The sequence below is a fragment of the Coturnix japonica genome, chromosome 3 (assembly GCF_054131305.1).
Source record: "Coturnix japonica strain WE chromosome 3, WE-NBRP24, whole genome shotgun sequence".
In the NCBI taxonomy this organism is placed as follows: Eukaryota; Metazoa; Chordata; class Aves; order Galliformes; family Phasianidae; genus Coturnix; species Coturnix japonica.
Genome location: NC_140665.1, coordinates 88668170 through 88687768, shown reverse-complemented (window position 1 = coordinate 88687768; position 19599 = coordinate 88668170). Strand labels below are relative to the sequence as shown.

Genomic DNA, 19599 nt, shown 5'->3' with positions numbered 1-19599 from the left:
GCACTGGGAAGGTGTCATGGGCCAATAAATAAATAAATAAATAAATAAATAAAATAAATAATTTTAGACAAGAAATGATTTATCAGTGACTAACATCAACTGATTTAGGTAAATAAATAAATAATTGTTATTTGAGAAAGATACCTAGTCTTTCCAGTCCCTTTTTTGGGTAGTCCCTGTCCCTTCAGTGCAAGAGGCTGCAGTCATGCAATTGTGCTTCCTGCTCAGCAGCTGCAGTGTGGGCTCTTTCTCCAGCTGCAGCCATTCCACCCACTTAGCATCTTCCTTACCCCTGTCCTCTGTGCCCCAGCCCTGCTATACAAATACACATCTCATTTCCCAGTGCTTTGCAGTAACAGAACAAAATGCCCAGCAATGCTGCATGCTGTTGTGATACCCCACAATCCCAGAAGAAATCTAGCCCTAGTACTGAACGGTAGAGTAGCAGCACCTAGGTAGCAGATACAAACCTGATACTGCACCATACTGTCACCTCTGGGAGTGATCTCAGTTCATACAATAAATCTATTACTGTCATTTTGCTTGTGTGAATTCACTGGGACGGGGTTTGTCTCTGATTCTGTTTGCATTCTTCCTACTTTGAGTGATACAATCTACTGTAATAAAAATAGCACACCAAATATTAACTGCATGAACTGTTAAGTATTCCTTGGCTGATGATAACTGCCTTCAGTTACTTCTATTTGAGCAGAATCAGTATCATCAAGTAAGGGTGTAAAAAAGAGTTCTGTTTTTATTTATGTAACATTAACTTTTTATGTGTTGTATGTCACTGAGTAAGACAATTATCATAGAATGGCTTAGGCTGGAAGGGATCTTAAGAACCATGTAGCCCCAACCTCGCTGTTGTGGGCTGGTTGCCACCCACCAGATCAGGATGCCCAGGGCCCCATTCAGCCTGGCCTTGTATGCCTCCAGGGATGGGGCATCCACAGCTTCTCTTGACAGCCTGTGCTTGGGTCTCACCGCTCTTTGAGTGAAAAATTTCTTCCTAACATCTAAACTAAATCTCCACTCCTTTAGTTTAAAACCATTCCCCCTTGTTCTATCACTATCAGACAGTGTAAAAGTTTGGTCCTCCTCCTGTTTATAAGCTCCATTCAAGAAGGCCACACGAGGTCTCCTCAGAGTCTTCTCTGAACTAAACAAGCCCAGCTCCCTCAGTTGTCCTTCACAGAAGAGATGCTCCAGTCCTTTAATTGTCTTTGTGACCTTTCTTTAGATCTACTCCAACAGCTCCTCATTATACTTTGTGCTGGGGGATCCAGGCCTGGACACAGTACTCCAAGTGGAACCTCACAGAGGCAGAGTAAAGGGGGACAATCACCTCCCTCTCTGTTGGCCACCCTTCTTGATGCAGTCCCGGACACGATCGACCTTCTGGGCTGCAAGAGCACACTGCTGGCTCATGTCCAGCTTTTCATCCATCGGGATCTCCCAAGTCCTTCCCTACAGGAGTGCTCTCAACGAGTTCTCCCTGTACTCATATCTGGGATTCCTTGGCTCAAGTGTAACTGTTTCCACATGACCTTGTTGAACCTCACTAGGTTCATGTGGGCCCATTTTTCAAGCCTGTCCAAGTCCCTCTCAATGGCATCCCTTCCTTTGATCTAGTAAATGTGTATGTTTGGTGGCCCTGCTAGGCAGGGGGGTTGGAACTACATGATCCTTGAGGTCCCTTCCAACCCGGGTAATTCTGTGATTCTGTGATTCTGTGATTCTGTGATTCCTTCTGTTGTGTCAACTGAACTACTCAGCTTGGTGTTATCAGCATACTTGCTAAGGGTACATTCATTCCTACTGTTTATGTCATTGATAAAGATTTTGAAGACTACTGTTCCCAGGATGGATCTATGGGGGATACCAGTTGTGACCAGACTCCAGCAGGACATAGAACCCTTGACAACAACCCTCTGGCTATGACCATCTAACCAACATTTTATCCACCAAACAGTCGAGCCTTCAAATTCATATTTCTTCAATTTAGAGACAATTCCTGCCTTAGATTATGGACAGGAGACAAAACAAGATGGCAAAACAAACAAAAAAAGCTTTGAAGGATTATTCTGTGTAATGTTTTTTTTCTTTACAGTGTAGTGAGCAATACAGTAGGACACTGCTATCCATTCCTTCTTCACACAAAATGCACTTTCCCATTATTAATATTATTGGTTTTCTAAAACACAGATAATTCTGTTGTCTGGAATCTCAGAGCCATGGTACATTTCCCTCCTTCATTTCATTTTTCTCCTTTATACAGGTGAGGTATTGGGGGTTGGGGGGGGAATAAAAGAAAGAAAAAAAAAATCAGTCCCAGACCTAAGCTGCTGACCTTACTCTCATTTGTGCCTTTTTTCTATTCTGGGCGTCTTCACTGGCTTTCTTCATCTTCCATTTCCACCTCCATTCTCATCTCATCCCCCTTCCAATATCCTTTGTTCTGTAGGGTCCTAATTGGCTTTGTGTTATTTTCTTAAGACTTTATTTTTTTCTCCAGTTTCCAGTCTCTCTGCTCATTCTCATTCTCTGTGCCCTTCCTCTCTTTTTCCCTTTATCTCTTCCCGTTCTTCTAAAATTTCTTCATTTCACTCCCCTACTTTGGATGCTTTTTCCTGGAGTCTTTCTCCCTCAGCTGCCAATTGGGCTCCACTCTCTGCATCGCCTCCACCTTCTCCTTTTTCCTTTCACACATTCCATAGTCTCCATCATTTCTTCCACGTGTTCCCAGTATCTTCTTTCTCTCAAATCCTATCTAGCTCATGCCTAGCAGCGGAGCAGGTTTCTGTTGCTCCGTCTCTGTAGATCTTGCTCAGCCATGGAGGAGCAGGGGCAAATCTAACAACCGCAGTGAGAAAACCCCATTGTGTGGGAGCTGAAATTTGGGCACACAGCCACATCAATGTTCAGTTGAAAGGAAGGTTTGGCCACTGAAATGGCTTGGAGTTGTGCCAAGGGGGGGACAGCAGTATCTCATTAACAGTGCTCAGAGCCAGGCCCCCTGACAGTATAGCTGGAGCACTGATAGCTTTTTAGAGACTTCACATCAACTGGGGCTGCATCAGGCCATTTTGTGCTTCACTGAATTTGTACATCAATCTTTCTCACTTCTGCAGTGCCTTCAATACATGAAGCAGAGTGAAATCATTGGCATATGATGGTTTCCAGCCTTCTTTGTTGTTTCCTGGCTCAGGTTTGCCTTTTGGAAAAGGGCCAAGATTATTATTATACTGCTTAAACATTCTAAAAAAGACTGTGCTACATATAATTGCAATAATGGTCCCTTCATAAAAATCATAGCTAAAGCTGTTAATTTTGACAGATTACAGAAGTAGGGAAACTAAGGCAAAGAAGTCACAAAACTTGACAAAGCCTCACAACTTCTCTGACCTGAGAAACCATTTCAAAGACTAAGGTTCCCATTGCTGTGGTTACTGTTTGAGTGATCTCCATAACTCTGGGCAACACCTTTACCTTGGTTGTATTGTTCTTTGTGAATTATATAAAGATTTTATTACTTTATGCCTATTTCACAGCAAATATCTTAGTGGAACTAATTCATTCAAGGCTTAGTCATACCTCAGAAGACTTAGATGTAACAGACCAGCTCTGTTCTTCTCAAATGGAACATTACGCTTCAGTAGAAACACCATAGCCTCCATGATGGACATCTCTCTTATTAACTATCTAATAACGCAGCTGGGATTTCACACCATAGTGGACACTGTTGCAGATGTTGATTTCCTACCTAAGGTACTTTAATACATGTTTTATTGCAGGAGGATCAACGGTTTATAATACCATATTTTTGAGGGAATATTTTGGAAAAATTATGCTTCAGTCCCCTCAGAAAATATAAAAATTCCAAAACCTAACTTTAATTTTTTTTTTACTTCTTCTAAAAGGTAATCCGGCATTTAAAACCAATAGAAATTTAGCCCAAAGGAAGACAAGCATAAAAGCAGAACATACAAAATACTTCCCATTAGGACTTTGCAAAATGGCAATGAAAATATCTCGAGGCATAACGTATGGCCTGACTTTACAGTCTTCTTCTATCAGTCATGAGTATAAACACAGAGAAAACAAATAGGCCACGTATATCAGAAGAGCAAGCATTAATGATCAGGAGCAAGTCTGGGAAATTTTGGCATGCATTCTCTATACCATTTTAATTTTAACAGACTTTAATTAATCTTAAGAACCTTAAAACTTCACATACAAGGAGGCTACAAAATGGACGAAGAGAAAAAGTACCTTTTTTTTGTCTCTGTTAGAAAGTACCAGTGGTACAGATAAGCCCGTTAGAAAGCAAATATTAGCATTTGAATGATGAAGTAGACTTCCACATTACCTTTGAGGCCTGGGACAAGAATCTGAACAGAGCAGGACTCCTCTGCAATATGTTGAGTATATCCAGACCTTAGCAGTGACAGGAAGGCAAGGCTAATTAGAGTCACCAAGAAAACCAGATCTCTCTTCATAATGAGCACTTACAGGTCACTGACTCCTAAACAAAAGAATGAATAAACAATTATGAGAATTCCACAGACTTTCAACAGTTTCTGAACATATGCAACATCCTCCTATGAATACAATATATTTTTGCATGCTATAACCCACACAGCATGAGGAGGATTTGTCAGGTCCTCCAAGCAGGTTGCACATAACACAGGCATACGTGAAACATGTAGCATCACATTCAGCAGTTTGTTCCGGTGCTAGAGTGGGTAAGATAAAGCTCAGGATGAATTTAGTCAAGAAAGAGATAGAGAGAAGTAAAGTCAATGGCAAGCAACTCCACGTTCACTATTTCTCACTGTAGGCAGGAAAAGGTCAAAGGAGAAAATCTAGTACATGGGCTTGCACTGAAAAATGTCAGCACTTAGCTGCCACTTAGGAGTGCATACTGCTCTTAAGAAGCAATTCAGTAGGTGATAAGACCAACCTGAAGGCCTGGAATTTCACATCCCATCTGCCTGCACACTGAAATTATGCCCAGTAAATTGTCTGACACAATAGAATCATAGAATGGCCTGGGCTGAAAAGGAGGACTACAATGATCATCAAGTTTCAACCCCCTAGTTTCAATATCCCTCACATAACTCAGTGAGAGTGGGAGGGAGATGGTATTTCACTATATCATACAGCAAAGTTAAATAAGAGCCTTCAATAAATCCCCAGAAGATTCACATTTGAAACATACCCTCGCCTAAGCTTACATGTGAAATGGCTTTCCTGGTATTAGGCTGTGAAGAAATCTCTTGAAAACAACAGTATAAAAATGGAATTTGTGTGAAAAGACCATCAAAAGCTGATATTTAGGAGGTCTTTAGAAACATTCTTTGACAAAAGTGTTATTTATGTACTTCTGGCATGTTTTTCCACTCCTTCTTTCACCAAGGCTTTCTACTACACAAACAAGCTGAAAGTCATATCAGGGTTTCAAGAGAAAGCATTCATATATCACTTTTTATAGCCCTAACACAGCTGCATGCATTTTACATCTAGAACAGGAAGACTGCCCTATGTTACCCCCTACACTCTCATTTTCTTCAGAAATAAGCATTGCAGAGCTGGGCACAGGCGCAGGGTCAGTACGCAGGTCTGTGTCCCAACCTGGAAGGGTCTAAGAGGGTGGATCTGTTATTTTGGAGATAACCTGAAATAAAAGTGCCCTCCAGCAGGGACAGAACTTCGGGGTAAGAATGAGCTGGTGAAGCAGACACCAAAGCTTAAGACAGAGAAAGAGCAAGTTGCCCTCCATGTGCAGCTTTATGGGTCAGCTTTCCTTTTCCAGTTATTCCCCAGCTTTCTTTCCAAAGCAAGTCACAAGAGAAAGAGCATGCCTGGAAAAGATAAGGGTTTGTTCTTGGACCTGGGAAGAGCTCATAGAGCCATTAAGGTCAGAAAAGGACACTAGATCATCTAGTCCAACCACCAACCCATCAACTTCGTGTCCTCTAAGCCATGGATCTCAGTGCCACATCTCCATGATTCTTCAACACCCTCAGGGAGACAGTGACTCCACCACTGCCCTGAGCAGCCTGTTCCAATACGTTATCAACCTCTCTGAGAAAAAAAAACTCCTTATTTCCAATATTTCAGCCTAAGCTGGCCAGAAAAGAGATACCAACTCTACCCCCATCTGAGCTGTCACAGATATAGTTACAGTTAGCAATGAAGAGCTGCTTCCCTAGGATTAAACTCATGTTCATGATAAGATTGCCACATAGCAGAACCTTATTTCCCTCATAATGAAAAATTTAAAACACTACATAGGATTAACTAATGTGATAGTTTTATTGAGATAAAGAGAGATGCTAACATTGGCGTTTTCATGTGGATGAAGAGATTCAGGAGTATATGGACCAGAAAATAAAAGATTCCACTAATCTGTAGAGCAACAGTTTTATTTTTAAACTCTCTTTCTCAATTCTGTTATTATCTATAATCTTGCAGACTGCAATGCAGGCAATCTTACTAGAGATACACGTCATAACCTCACAACACTCTGCTCAGATTGCCAAGTACTAATGTCATCTGCAGAAGTCTCCTCTCATAACTTAAGGTGCTGATTCTGGAGGGACAACACTCACACATATGCAGACGTTAATAGCGTTAGTGTTAAGCTTACAGAATTTTGCAAATGCTGCCATAACGAGGATGACTGCAGTTCATGCATACATGTCTGAATCAGCATTAAAATACCTAGCTCAGGTATTGCTGGGAGCACACAAATCTCAGCAGGGGCTACTCGAATACTTAGGCCACAATAAGTTTTGTCACAGCTGCAGCAGCAGCACTTGAGGGTTCTCCAGAGTGCAGACAAAACTGAATTTTTCTGCCCCATGAATGAGGAAGCAGGGATGGAAGAGAAAGTATATCATAAAGGTAGACACGAGAACAGAAATAGCAGAAGGTGGTGAAAGTATCAAAAGTAACAGAAATTTGTATGTTGGATGGAAAGCCCTACAGAAGTAGCAACGAGCACAGTTCCCCAGGTCTCTGACTGATAAAATCAGCAGAAAAACATTTGCTGTGCTGTTGTTCTCAGCTGTCTCAGACCATCGCCTGCTTTTCCCATGCACAGAGCCAGTCTTGGCTGCCAGAAGCCAGGTCAGACATGGCTTATAGCACATCAGAGCACTATGATAGCAACCTTCTCCCAACTGCCTAAATTGTTTCACATACATTAAGCTGGAATCCAACCACGTTTCCTCTAGAGGAAATTCCCAGCCACAGAGTAGAAAGCACTAAATCCTTATGAACCTGGCATCCCAGAGGAGCTCTTAGTATCCACAGTGGATGGCCTTGCTTTTTTTTTGACAAGCCCACAGTCCAAGTCACAACAGACAGCAAGTGAAATAGGGAGCAATAAAACACAGTGAGGTGAGGTGAGTCAAATTCAGTTGGAAGGAATCTTCAGAGATCATCAATTTCAATTGCCTGATCACACAAGGACTAACTAAAAGTTAAAGCATATTATTGAGGGAATTGTTCAAACGCTTCTTAAACACCGACAGGCATGGGGCAGGAGGACATGGCAGAGGCTTGTGCCTGGAAACACAGTACCTGAACACAGGTGTTTAACTATCAGCAACGGCATCTCTGAGAGGTGATGGACCATCCTGGGTGGTAACTGCAGGAAGAGAAGAAATGGGTCCTGCCTGAGCCCACAGCTACAGCTTCACAGCCAGGGATTGGAAAGGGCCTAAAGGGATCAAGTCTAACCACCTTCCTGAAGCAGGTTTCCTACAATAGGTTACACTGGTAGGAATCCATATGGGTCTTGAATATCTCCATTGCAGGAGACTCCACAACCTCTCTGGCCAACCTGTTCCAGTGCTACATCACCCCTACTGTAAAGAAGTTCTCCCACATGTTTGTATGGAACTTCCTATGTTTAAGTTTTAGGTCATTGCTCCTTGTTCTATCACACACATCACCAAGAAGAGCCTGGCCTCATCCAAGTGACTCCCACCTCCCCTTTGATATTTATAAACATTTATCAGATCCTCTCTCAGCCTTCTTTTCTCCAGGCTGAACAGACCCAGGTTACTCAGCCTTTCCTCATACAGGAGATGCTCCAGGCCCTTTATCATCTTTGTTGCCCTCTGCTGGACTCCTTCTAGGAGACTGCTGTCTTTTTTGAACTGGGAAGCCCAGAACTGGACAATGTGCTCTAAATGTGGCCTCGGCAGGGCAGAGTAAAGGGGGAGGATCATCTCCCTCAGCCTGCTGGCCATGCTTTTTTTCATGCATCCCCGGTTCATCCAGAAGATCAAAGAAAGGCTTGTAAACCAAGTGGTTCAGATACCCAGTAGAAAGCCTGCAAATCCAAGCAGTTTCAGCATGAGCATCCAGCACCCTGGTGACGAAGATCGTCAGTGATGAATTGCAGAATGAAATGAAAAACCTAAGATGGAAGGAATTGAAATGAGGAAGGTGCTCCAGTCTCTGCATTGGTGAATATAAAGGCAGCACTACCACTGCTGGTTTCTTTTTATGTGCCTTTTGACATATCCAGACTACAACTGGAAGATCAAAGTCTGGGGATATGTTAAATATTCATCTCCCTTTACAAACTCCCACTGAACTCAGGCATAGGACAGGCTCTTCAGGGCTGCTTGGTGGCTCTGCTCGGCAGCCAGAAAAGAAGGATTCTCTCACCACTTGAAACATCCCATTCACCACTGCCTGTTGCTGCACAGCTTACAGGCCTCAGGGATGCAGCTCATGCTGCCTCATGACAGCTTACCTGGCACAGAAATTGGGCTGTCAGACCATGACCTTAGGGGAATCATAGCAGAGAGCAGAGCTCCTAGGTTTCAAGCAGGTCACAATATCCAGGCCCCTTGTGAATGCTTGGGAAATTACCTCAGTCTGAGAATAGCCAGTAACAGAGGAAATCTCCAAAGAGGTTGTATATAAAGCTATAACGTCTGCTGCTGCAGTAAAGGAACAAATTAATCGTAGAAATCAGACCAGAAACACTGTGGATATCATTTTCTCCACCTTTTCCTGTTATAAAATAAAAACCCTCTTCTGCAGCTAAAATGATCTTATGTGATTGAAGTAGCAGTTTCATCTCCAGGTATTTACTACAGAAATACCTTTCATTTTAAAACCCTGGAAAGTTCCTTGCCTTTCTGACCTATCCTTAAGGCCTTTCACATCCAGATTCATACAGGCATTTAGAAAATTAAATTACACTGAAAACATTCCTCAGAAAAGGATGCCAGTGTATCTTCCAAATTCCATGTTAGTCCTTGGTCTGGGGGTAACTTCAGTGTTAAAATAACCAATGCCAGTGAGAAACCTATAGATGTTCAGCACTTGCAGAAGTACAAGTACTTCCTATTAAGCTCTCTATGCAAGGGTTATGAGTCAAATTTGTTGTACCTACAATGGCCAGTATGTCACAGCAGGTTGAAAGCTTTGAAGTGAATGAAAGGAGGAAGAAGAGAAAGGATTTGCATGGTTTTCCCTTAAAAACAAACAAAACAACAACAAAACAAAAGGAAAAAAAAAAAAAAAAGCAAAAACATGTCTAAGCGTAATAATGTCAAATCAACTGTTGAGCTCTGTGATCTCTAGGGAGTCTGCCTGGGCTGCTAAGAGATGAGGTTTACAAATCCAGGTTTCAAGTGACAAACCCCAGCAAAGTCACTGGGAAGCCCAGGGGCAGAGCACACCTCAGGCTTGCTGGGAACAGCTCAGGGCAGCCAGGCCAGCTGGCACCAGGCACTCTTGAACCACCCTGCTGCAAGTGGAAAGCCTGGAGCTCACTTCCAGCTAATGGCTCAAATACAGGGACTCTGCAAGTGCCAGCAGCTGCTCTACAAGGGCCAATGGCTTAGTCGCTCTTTTGGACCTAAAAGCAAAATGATGGGTGACCTGCCTTGTTGAATACAAATCAATGGAAAATGCAGAAGGAAAATGATACTTGCTGGCATTAATGTCCAGCCAGTCAATAACCAAAGAAACAAGAGCCCTCTATAATCCTACATGATTCTTCTTTGAGGTTACAATTCTAGCTCCTCTTTGAGATGTTTTTATTTTACTGACTTATTTTCATTCTTAGGTAATTAAAAAAATAAAGCTAAAGATCTGTAATCATACTTCACTCTCAGTGCTATCTGAATTCTCAGAATTATCTGTATGCTGAACTGCCTGCATTCCTGGTACAGACAGATCTGCAGAGGCAGCCCACAGCTGGAAGCAGTACAATGCATTTGGGGGGTGAATTCCCCAAGCAGGTTTGAGTCAGCAGTACAGACACATCAGCACCTTTATACAGTTTTCACTTCCCTGACCTCTCAAGTCTTCGTCACCTGCACCCCAGTCCTGGAAGGTGTTACCTGGCAGCTTGTGTACCCTCAAATACCCAAACAGACTGGAAGCCACATCCCAAGGGATGCAATTTGTACCCACAAAGCAATGCCATTGAAATGCCAGGCTATAACACAGACTTCACACTTATTTCAAACACTTTGAAGAAATAAAAAGCAGAATACAGAGTCAGAAGGGTGGTACCAGGTCCCAGCACAGCCTAGGGATAAGTTTCTGGGATAAGCAGTGCCCAGAGGCTATGGATTATTCCCTGGAAGGGAAGTCTTTCATACTAGAGATGTGCCACTGACCTTCCCTTTCCCCATTACAGCACTGCTGATAATCCTAACCTACAGACGTCTTGTGTTGTTCTGTTTTTTCCTTATCTAAGCATTCTCTCATTTGTCCTCCCAGCTCCCCCATGCGTTACCTTGGATAATCAAGAGTTCTCCATTTAGGCAAAATACAAAATCAGAATCAGTGATAAGGATGTTAAAACATTCAGTGATCATTTTAGCACTTCACGTTAAAGCACTGAAATGTTGCAGAACTGTTGATTTAAAGGTTAAAGCAACAAGCTTGAAAGAGAAAATAATAATAATAAAAAAAAAGAATACCCAAATGTTAATGATGTTAGAATTGTAAAAACAGGGATTGTAACTGCTGTGGTTACAAAGTCTCTGTGAAATCTTTGGAGCATGGAGAGGCATAAAGCAGCACCATAGCGCATTTCAGGTCCTGATGATGCTGAAGAACAGTGAGGTTTGCCTCAGAGGACAAAAGAGTGAGTCTGAGCTGATGAGAAGCAAACGTTAACTAAAAGGCTAGCTGATGGGAAGTCATTGGTTACTCCCCAAAGTGCATTTAATTCTGGCTCAATAGAGCCATTTCCTCAGCCGATGTTTGTGAGGTATGAGGGACTATTAGCTCTGACTGTACCATGTAGGTGCCCTTGTCATGGGCAGGAATAGTTGCTTTGCTTTTCACTGAAAATAATGTCTTTAAAAATTGTGAGACAAATTTCTGCCTGATGCAGCTCTGCAGAAGTCAATGAGTTTGAGGCAGTGTTAACGTACCATCATCCATGCTGAAAATATAAAATCGGGGCTTCAGCAAGGGTGTGAGAAAGACTGGGTACAGAAAGAGGTAAGTATTCTTTCATAACACACAGCCAGAGAGAGAGGGGACCCTCCTGATTTCTTGCACTGTGTGCCAGATATCTCACAGTGGCTCCGTGTGGTGGTTTTAGATGGTAAAGCAACATTCAGGGAGAATCTTAGCTTTGTATTGGTCAGAAGAAAAACAAGAAATTAATGCCTCCATCAAATGACAGTCTCTCTGCCAAAGCCTTATTTGCAGCTGTAACTTGCAGAAATACTTTGTGATTTTTGGTGCTGTACTTGTAATATGTCAGAAACACTGAAAATTGGATCAAATTGCCCCCAAATCCAAAATATGGGGTTCACATGAGGAAAATCTTATTTGAGGGTTACAGAGCACTGAAACAGGCTAAGCAGAGAGATGGTGGAGTCTCCTTCCCTAGAGATGATCAGTCTTGATGCTACGCCCCACAGATTTCTGCAAAACACCAAGGAGTCACTAATCAGGCACTGGAATAGACTGCCCAGGGAGGTGGTGGAGTCACAGACCCTGGCGGTGTTCAAGTAACAATTGGATGTTGTGTTGAGGGACATGGTTTAGTGGGAGCTATTGGTAATAAGTGAACGGTTGGACTGGATGATCTTCTAGGCCTTTTCCAACCTTGGTGATTCTATAATTCTATGATTCTAAGAGACAGTGAATACCTGGAGAACGTTATGGGAAAGATTTCTGTACATAAATGAATACATATTGTTGACATACGTGATTTTCATCTTATTTCTGAAGCTTTAGGGCACTACTTTTCAACTCTCCACATTCATATATGCTTAGGACTGGCTGAACAAGTTGGCATATTTGTGCAGTATCTGAGTATTTAGTGCCTATTCAGTCAACTTCTGCTTTCCAATGTGTTCTTGGTGTCCAGACACCTAGAGGTTTTCCAGGAGGGTCTGATAGTTGTCTTCTTGAGGACACTGAAGAGATTTACAAAGAAAACTTAATTTGGGGAGCATGGTCCCAGTTCCCAGATAAACTCTGAGGTGCAGAGATCAGGCAGAAAGACCCCTCCATCATCCCAATGCATCCACAGCAGTGAGTGCCTTCTTCACAACAGAAATACCACTTGTGTATTGATCCACAAATGAGAAATACCAGTTCTGGAACTGTCTTAACTGAAAAAGATGTGAGCTCACAGCTCCTCAAGAGAGGAACTGCCCCCAGGAGATGGATGCTATATATGAAGGTAGCATAAGCTCAGGCACAACAGATTAAAAGATAAGAAGCAAGGGAAGAAGAAGCATGGTGAAGAAGCCAAATCAAGCCAAGCAATCAGATACTGGAGAGGAGGGAGGGGGGAAATAAGAGGAAAAAAAGGAAAAAGAAAAATGAGTGCTTTCTCTTTTCAAAATTGAATTGTGTTAACTCAGGTTAGAACAGAAGGCACCACCCTGGAGCACATGTGGACATAAGAAAGGTTTCCTTTCAGTTGCTCCAGCATCCTACCCCTCAGTCCTCATTGAGGAGAAAGAACACAGCAGGGGAAAATAGATTTTGCCTCCATTTTCTCATGTATTTGACACTGCATCAGCTGAATTTAGATGAGGGTCTAGGAACAAAAGAAAGCTACTTGACTGCTGCTCAGTCTTTCTGAAAGCAGCATGTACAGCACCTCAGAAAAGTGAACTAGGAGATAGAACACAGCTGGCATTAAGGGATGCCTATTTATCAGGATCATTTTGCTGCCAGACCTCAACCCAGCAGAAGTTACAGACAGACCCTTGGGTGGGATTCAGTCACTCTGGCTGAATTTCTGAGTCTGAGAAAAATCATGATGAACTCCCTGTATAATCAAGTCAGGGAAAAGCACCTTTCTGTGACAATTAATTTCACCCTAAAACAGATCGTATAATTGGCTCTCTAGAGGCGTGCATTCATCTCCCAGCATTGTAGGTATGTGAAGCTGGGTGAGGGAAGCCCCCCCATCACTACTAGCTAAGTCTGTCTATATGAGGGCTAACAGCAGCCTGACTCCCCTGCTGCAGGTACACATTACCCTCTCCTTCATGCTGTCACCAATCGCCATCTGATCCCATACTGAGCTAGCACGGGTAGCTAAGCCAGCAGAAAACCATTCCTCTTTTTGCAGTGTTATTTTTCAGTTGATTTAGTTGCTTGGCTCCTGGAGAGGGAAAAATGGCCATCCATTCCTGTGAAAAAACATTGCCAGCCCTTGGCAGGAGCCAAGATAGCCTTCAGCGTGTTATAAAACTGTGCCCTCACATGCCAGAGGCATACAGAAAAAAAAAATACATATAAGTGAAAGAAATAACAGGACTAAATTCACAAAAATGTGGGGGGAAAAAAAAAAAAAGAGTGGGTACATAACTAAAGATTGGGATCTAAAAGTAGGAAAGATATGGCAACATACCAGGCTGCAGTGGAAAATGATATCCAGCACAAGATACGGAGCATTTCAGATACAGCAGGATGAGATATTTTGCAACAGTATTCAAGCCAGAGTCATGGAAATGATCCAAGAATATTATCCTCAAATGACAAGGACATGCTTCACAGAATGATATCCTCAATATAACAAATCACCACAGTACAAAATTTTGCATTCGAACTGGGGCAGCAGCATCAATGTAATTTCAACAAGAGATTGTTTTTATTCTCAAACTGAGAATCTACAGGAATCAAATAACATTTGACATGCGAATCTATGCTGATACTTTCATAATCAGTTGGGATTTCATAATCCCAGATGCTTGGGAATGGTGGGAAATAAATTATACTGGTGATTCAAGGACTAAAAGCACCTTCAGTAAAACAGCCAAGTCTCTACATAGGAGAAAAAGCATCATGGGAAAAAGCAAGCCTCACAGGGAATACAGCTAAATATCTGCACTGAAAAACAGACAGGCGGATAAACAGACAAGGATAAACTTAATAACAATAGTGCTGTTCAATAGGTTTTCACCTTTAAGATTTCTGAAACAATTTTCCAAGTGCAGGTGCAGGAAAGAAAACAGAGGAAAGGGAAGCCTACCAAAACAACTCCCCACATTAAGTAAAAGAAGTGATTTGTACACTGAAATAATTGTAGAAACAAAAAAATAATGGGGGGGAAAAAATAAAGTGCAAATCTGATGTGTCCTCATAAAAGCATATGCTAAATAATGCTGTTCCTGCAGATGACTACACATTTATGAAGATCTAAGAAGATAATAGCATTCTTACACTAGGATGCTACAGCAGACTTTGGCCAATCAGTCTCCATCTTTGCCAACAGACATGATCCTGTTTAGAAGACACATCAAATGGAAGCCAACTGAAAGATGATCCTCAGTGGTAAACAGTTTGCAGTGCAGCTCTTACACGACAGCAATTGCACTTAAAGCCCTCTGCCACACAAAAAGATTTAAAGAATTAGAATCCAAATAGATTGCATTCAGGCTAGGGGTGTTTTTTGATTATCTGGTCTCATTTTGTAAAAGAAATGTGAATTCAGAAAGATATAGATAGAACGTGTAAAAAAATATTGCAAATAAGGCCATTTAAACTGAAGGTGTTACTTCCCTTACCCATATGCCAGGATGCTTCTTCTGCCAAGAGATTCCTGAATATGACAACTCCCTTTGGGAATTTCTTATTAAATTCCTTTCATCTAACCAACCGCCCTGAGAGATTCCTCTCTATTAATAAGTATGTTTCTAGGGAGGAATATAACAACTCATGCTAAGTAAGTGATAACTACTGGCATTTCTACCTGCTTTTGAGCTCAGCACATTCTCTAACAATAGCCATAGATGCATCTTCACACAGTCAGAACATGACCAGAGGCCATTCGTGTGCACATTACAAAAGTGCATGTTGGCTATTATCACTTGGACCTGCAGATACCTCCTTTGTGTATGTGTTCAGCATCTATGGGGCATTTATAACAGCAGAAACTAATGCCAGAGCTCTGATTATGCAGCAACCAGCAAAAGAAAAGGCTTCAGAGGAGGTGTTAAAGGCAGCATGAACCTTGTCCTGGCTGAAATCCCAAAGACTTGCCACAAAATTAATCAGTGCTGCCAAAGGGGTTGAAGGATCAACTCTGAACATATCATATCCATGTATCCAGTGCTGCAATGGTGACAGTTAGCATCATCATTCCTAAAATCAAGGAACAATGTGATGTAATCACACGTAAACTCAGTCTAGATGGACAAACATGTTTAAAGAGGGTTGCTTAGAAGACAGAGTAAAGATTATTACCAGACTCGACAGGCCAGCATGGACACGTGTTGTTGGAGCTGAGACAGTAATGTTCATACTCACTTCAGAATCACAGAATCACAGAATTGTAGGGGTTGGAAGGGACCTCTAGAAATCATCGAGTCCAAACTCCCTGCCAAAGCAGGCTCCCTACACCACGTCACACAGGAAGGCGTCCAGGTGGGTCTTGAATATCTCCAGAGAAGGAGACTCCACCACCCCCCTGGGCTGCCTGTTCCAGTGCTCTGTTACCTTCACTGTAATAAGTTCTTCCGCACATTCGTGTGGAACTTCCTATGCTGTACTTTCATCCCATTACCCCTAGTCCTGTCCCCACGCACTACTGAAAAGAGACCAGACTCACCACTATGGCTCCCACACCTCAGGTATTTATAAACCTGGATCAAGTCCCCTCTCAGCCTTCTTTTTTCAAGGCTAAACAGACCCAGTTCCCTAAGTCTCTCCTCATAGGGGAGATGCTCCAGGCCCTTCACCATCTTAGTGGCCCTCCGCTGGACTCTTTCCAAGAGATCCCTGTCTTTTTTGTACTGGGGAGCCCAGAACTGGACACAATATTCCAGATGAGGCCTCACCAGGGCAGAGTAGAGGGGGAGGATCACCTCCCTCAACCTGCTGGTATCCTTTCTTCTTAATACCATTCTGATGAGAGACCTCAGTGAGAGACATTCTTCTATGCAGACTTTTTTTTTTGCTTCCTATGCTAAGCCCTTTCGTTTTACATTCTTGTCCCATGATTTATTTTGACTAGTCCTAACTACTATGCCATCCAATAGTGCCAGTTACTTCATACACACATTATTTAACGTATTTATTTTAGGTATATATAGCGAAGACCTTTGTTTTGAATCCCAAGCAAGAGGTGATATCATATAAACCCTTCTCTGATGACAAAGTTTCACCTACATTAAAATATCTTTAGAAATGAATGGTTTATGAACCCTTGTCTTGTAAAAGAAAGCATCACATACAGAGACAAGTACTACTTCAGATATGCTTTGTTGTTCAGCCTTTGCCATTTGGACACTACCAAAATGTGCCCAGCATTCAGATCAGATGGAGATGAAATCAACTTGTGATTTGAGGTCTTTTAGACCTCGAAGGAGTCCTCTAAGGACACTTATATGCACAACTTTTATGAGCAAGTTTCAACATCTGCTAAATTCCCCACTCCCATCAGTGGAGAATTTGAAGGAATACACAATTAAGCTTGAAAATCAACCCAAAAATCTGAGAGAGCTATCTGGATGATTTCTTATTATTAGTGCTCATTCCATAATAACAGCATCGAGTCACAGAATCAAACAATCATCTTGGTTGGAAAAGGCCTTCAAAAATCAACAAGTTCAACTATCAGTCTAACCTACTGAGTCACTCAGCTACATCCCTTAGTGCCACATCCACACATCTCAAATGTCTCCAAGGATGGGGACTCCACCACAGCCCTGGATAGCCCCTTCTGCTGTTTGATCACACTTTTAATGAAGAAATTCTTCTTAAGGTCCAATCTAAACCTCTCCTGAAGCAACCTGACACTGTTTCATAGAATCATAGAATCACAAGGTTGGAAAGGACCTACAAGATCATCTAGTCCAACAGTCCTCCCATTATCATTGCTACCACAAGCCACCAAATCATATCTTGTATCTTTCCTCACATCCATGCTTAAAACCAGGCAAAGAAAGATGGGCACCTGGAACCTATGCAGAACTATGGACACAGCTTCATTCCTAATGGTCCCCACCCAAATACAGGAAGAGCTGAAGCAGATGTTCTTTCTACTCTTTATCTATTCTTCTTCTTCATCTCAGAAGACCCAGATGAGATCTGATCAATTCAACACTGGCAATGCTACTAATGAGGCAGATCCTCTAATCCACAGCAAATAGGGTGCTATGAAGCTCATACACAACTAGAAGAAAGCATTCAAATTTTAAACTTGCCGTTGCCTACTAGTAACTGGGGGAGCTTTTCCTGTGCTTAATTCCCTATGAGCCCAGCCTGTGTCCCTTCCACTGCACTGCATCTGACAAAACACAGCACATTGCTCCTTGCATCAAGGGGCATCACAACAGCTAGTCCCTGTGCACAGGGCCTATGGGAAGCGTGGTTCAACCATAAAGCCCAGCCAGTAGTGAAAAGCAATGCAAAGCACTACAGCTCCCTGGAGACTCTGTGAGTATATTTTTGGCTAAACTCTTCTGGTTTTCAGCCAAAATACTTTGAAAAAAAGAACTAAACCACTCTGAAAAATTGACACTCCTCTTCAAAAAGCTGCTTTGTCAAAAGCCTTCCCACTTCAAAATGAATCTAGCTCAAGTTTTGGGCAGCCCTTAAGCTGACTAAATGGAGCTCTTGAAACGGTGTAAAATCTCTCAAAAGTAATCAGAAAAATAGCCCTCAACTTGATGTACAATCTGTAAACTACACTGCGCAATTCCCTGCCAGCTGCAGGACTACGCCATATTTAAAATGCCATTTTAACTATGACTTTAAGTTACATATTCTGTCTCCTTATCCCAGTTTGCACAAGACTGAAAAGCAAGTATGTGGCCCTCTGGTTACTAAACTATTGCTTATTATCACACTCGAGCTCGTTTAGACCAACATTTTATATCTTTTCACATTCTTAATCTTCATTTAGGATTCTTTTACACTACTGCCACCAACCTGATCTGGTTTTAACTGTATTAACTCTTAATTACAGTGATGTAGTACTTACTGAATCCACTGTCATCTGCTTCATTTCAGCAATGTCGGTCTTTATTCCCTGCCTTGCAGATGTATTAAAAATTCACTTTTTAAAGTGGAAAATAACCAGCTGCTGGGAAGTAAAACTCCAAGGATGAAGAAAAGTACTGAGTATTTCCAAAAGTTAAACTGAGATAGCAGTTATCTGTTATCAGAAACGTTAACAACCCCTTAATAAACTGCAATAAGTTTTAGTTAGATGAAAAACTGAAACACACTGCTTCATCCTTTGTTGCTTAAAGAAAGGAATTAACTCTTGCAGTGGCATTTTTGTATTTTCAATAGAAACACTGATCAGGAATTCCGTGCTCTAACCCACATGGGTGCTTCTGAACAGAAAGGTCCAACATTAAAAGCCTGCTGTGTTCTAGCAGATATTTCCCTTACCTTCCCCTGCTGCGTGGCCATTGCCAGTCATGTTTTGCTGCTTACAAGACAGCCAGCTAACAAGCACCCAAACTTTTTTCCTTCACGTTTTTTCTAAAGAATGAAAGTATAAAAGCCACTTACCTTACGGTTGCTGAGAAGATGGGAACTGCAGAACACTCTGTGCCTGCAGGGACACTGCACAGATGAACCTCATTGCTGCTGTTTACAGAAGTCTGACAGTTTTTAATTTGAAAGAGGTTGCCGTTTGCTTTTCGACAGTTCAACAAATCAGACAACACAGTCGCAAGTGTTATCTGTAAACAGCTTCCTGTTTGAAATAGATCAGCTGTCCTGCAGGACAATAATTAGGAAAGAAGTGTGGGAAAGCTGAAGAGGTCCATGATGTAAGCTTTTTATTTTGGGAATGTACTTTTTTGGGAATGCACTCTTACTCTCCCCTCCTCCTCTCTAGCAGAGAACCCCTTTTTAACCATTTAGATCTATGCAGCTCTAAGCTATGCACGCACACTGCGCTTTTACAGTACTTTCCCTCCTTGGCTTAATTCCTAATAACTGATAGTAAAAACACACAACGTGCAGCACTGAATATGATCGCATTATGTGGATAATTGACATATTTTCCTTAGTGAAACTGTACCTAATTTTGCAGTTGGCTGCAGCATTCTCGACTTGTTGAGTAAAAAACATGCAACTTTCAGAGCCCACTCAACACTCCACAACATT

The 19599-nt window shown here is 42.0% G+C and overlaps 1 protein-coding gene across 4 annotated transcripts in view; it reads right to left on the bottom strand.

Annotated features, from left to right (window-relative positions):
- The window catches only part of COLEC11 (collectin subfamily member 11), a 33999-nt gene that overhangs the window by 13692 nt on the left and 708 nt on the right, over positions 1 to 19599 (bottom strand). Inside the window, exons 2-3 of one of the 4 annotated variants that reach the window (XM_032443521.2) lie at positions 18997 to 19206; positions 4373 to 4528 (exon numbers count right to left, since the gene is read on the bottom strand). In XM_032443521.2, coding sequence (XP_032299412.2) covers positions 4373 to 4502 — 130 coding nt within the window. In that variant the 5' untranslated portion in view covers positions 4503 to 4528; positions 18997 to 19206. Of the gene's footprint in view, positions 1 to 2353; positions 3218 to 4372; positions 4529 to 18996; positions 19592 to 19599 lie in introns of those variants that run through there. The other 3 variants (XM_085543943.1, XM_015859357.3, XM_085543944.1) reach the window with 3 other exon arrangements.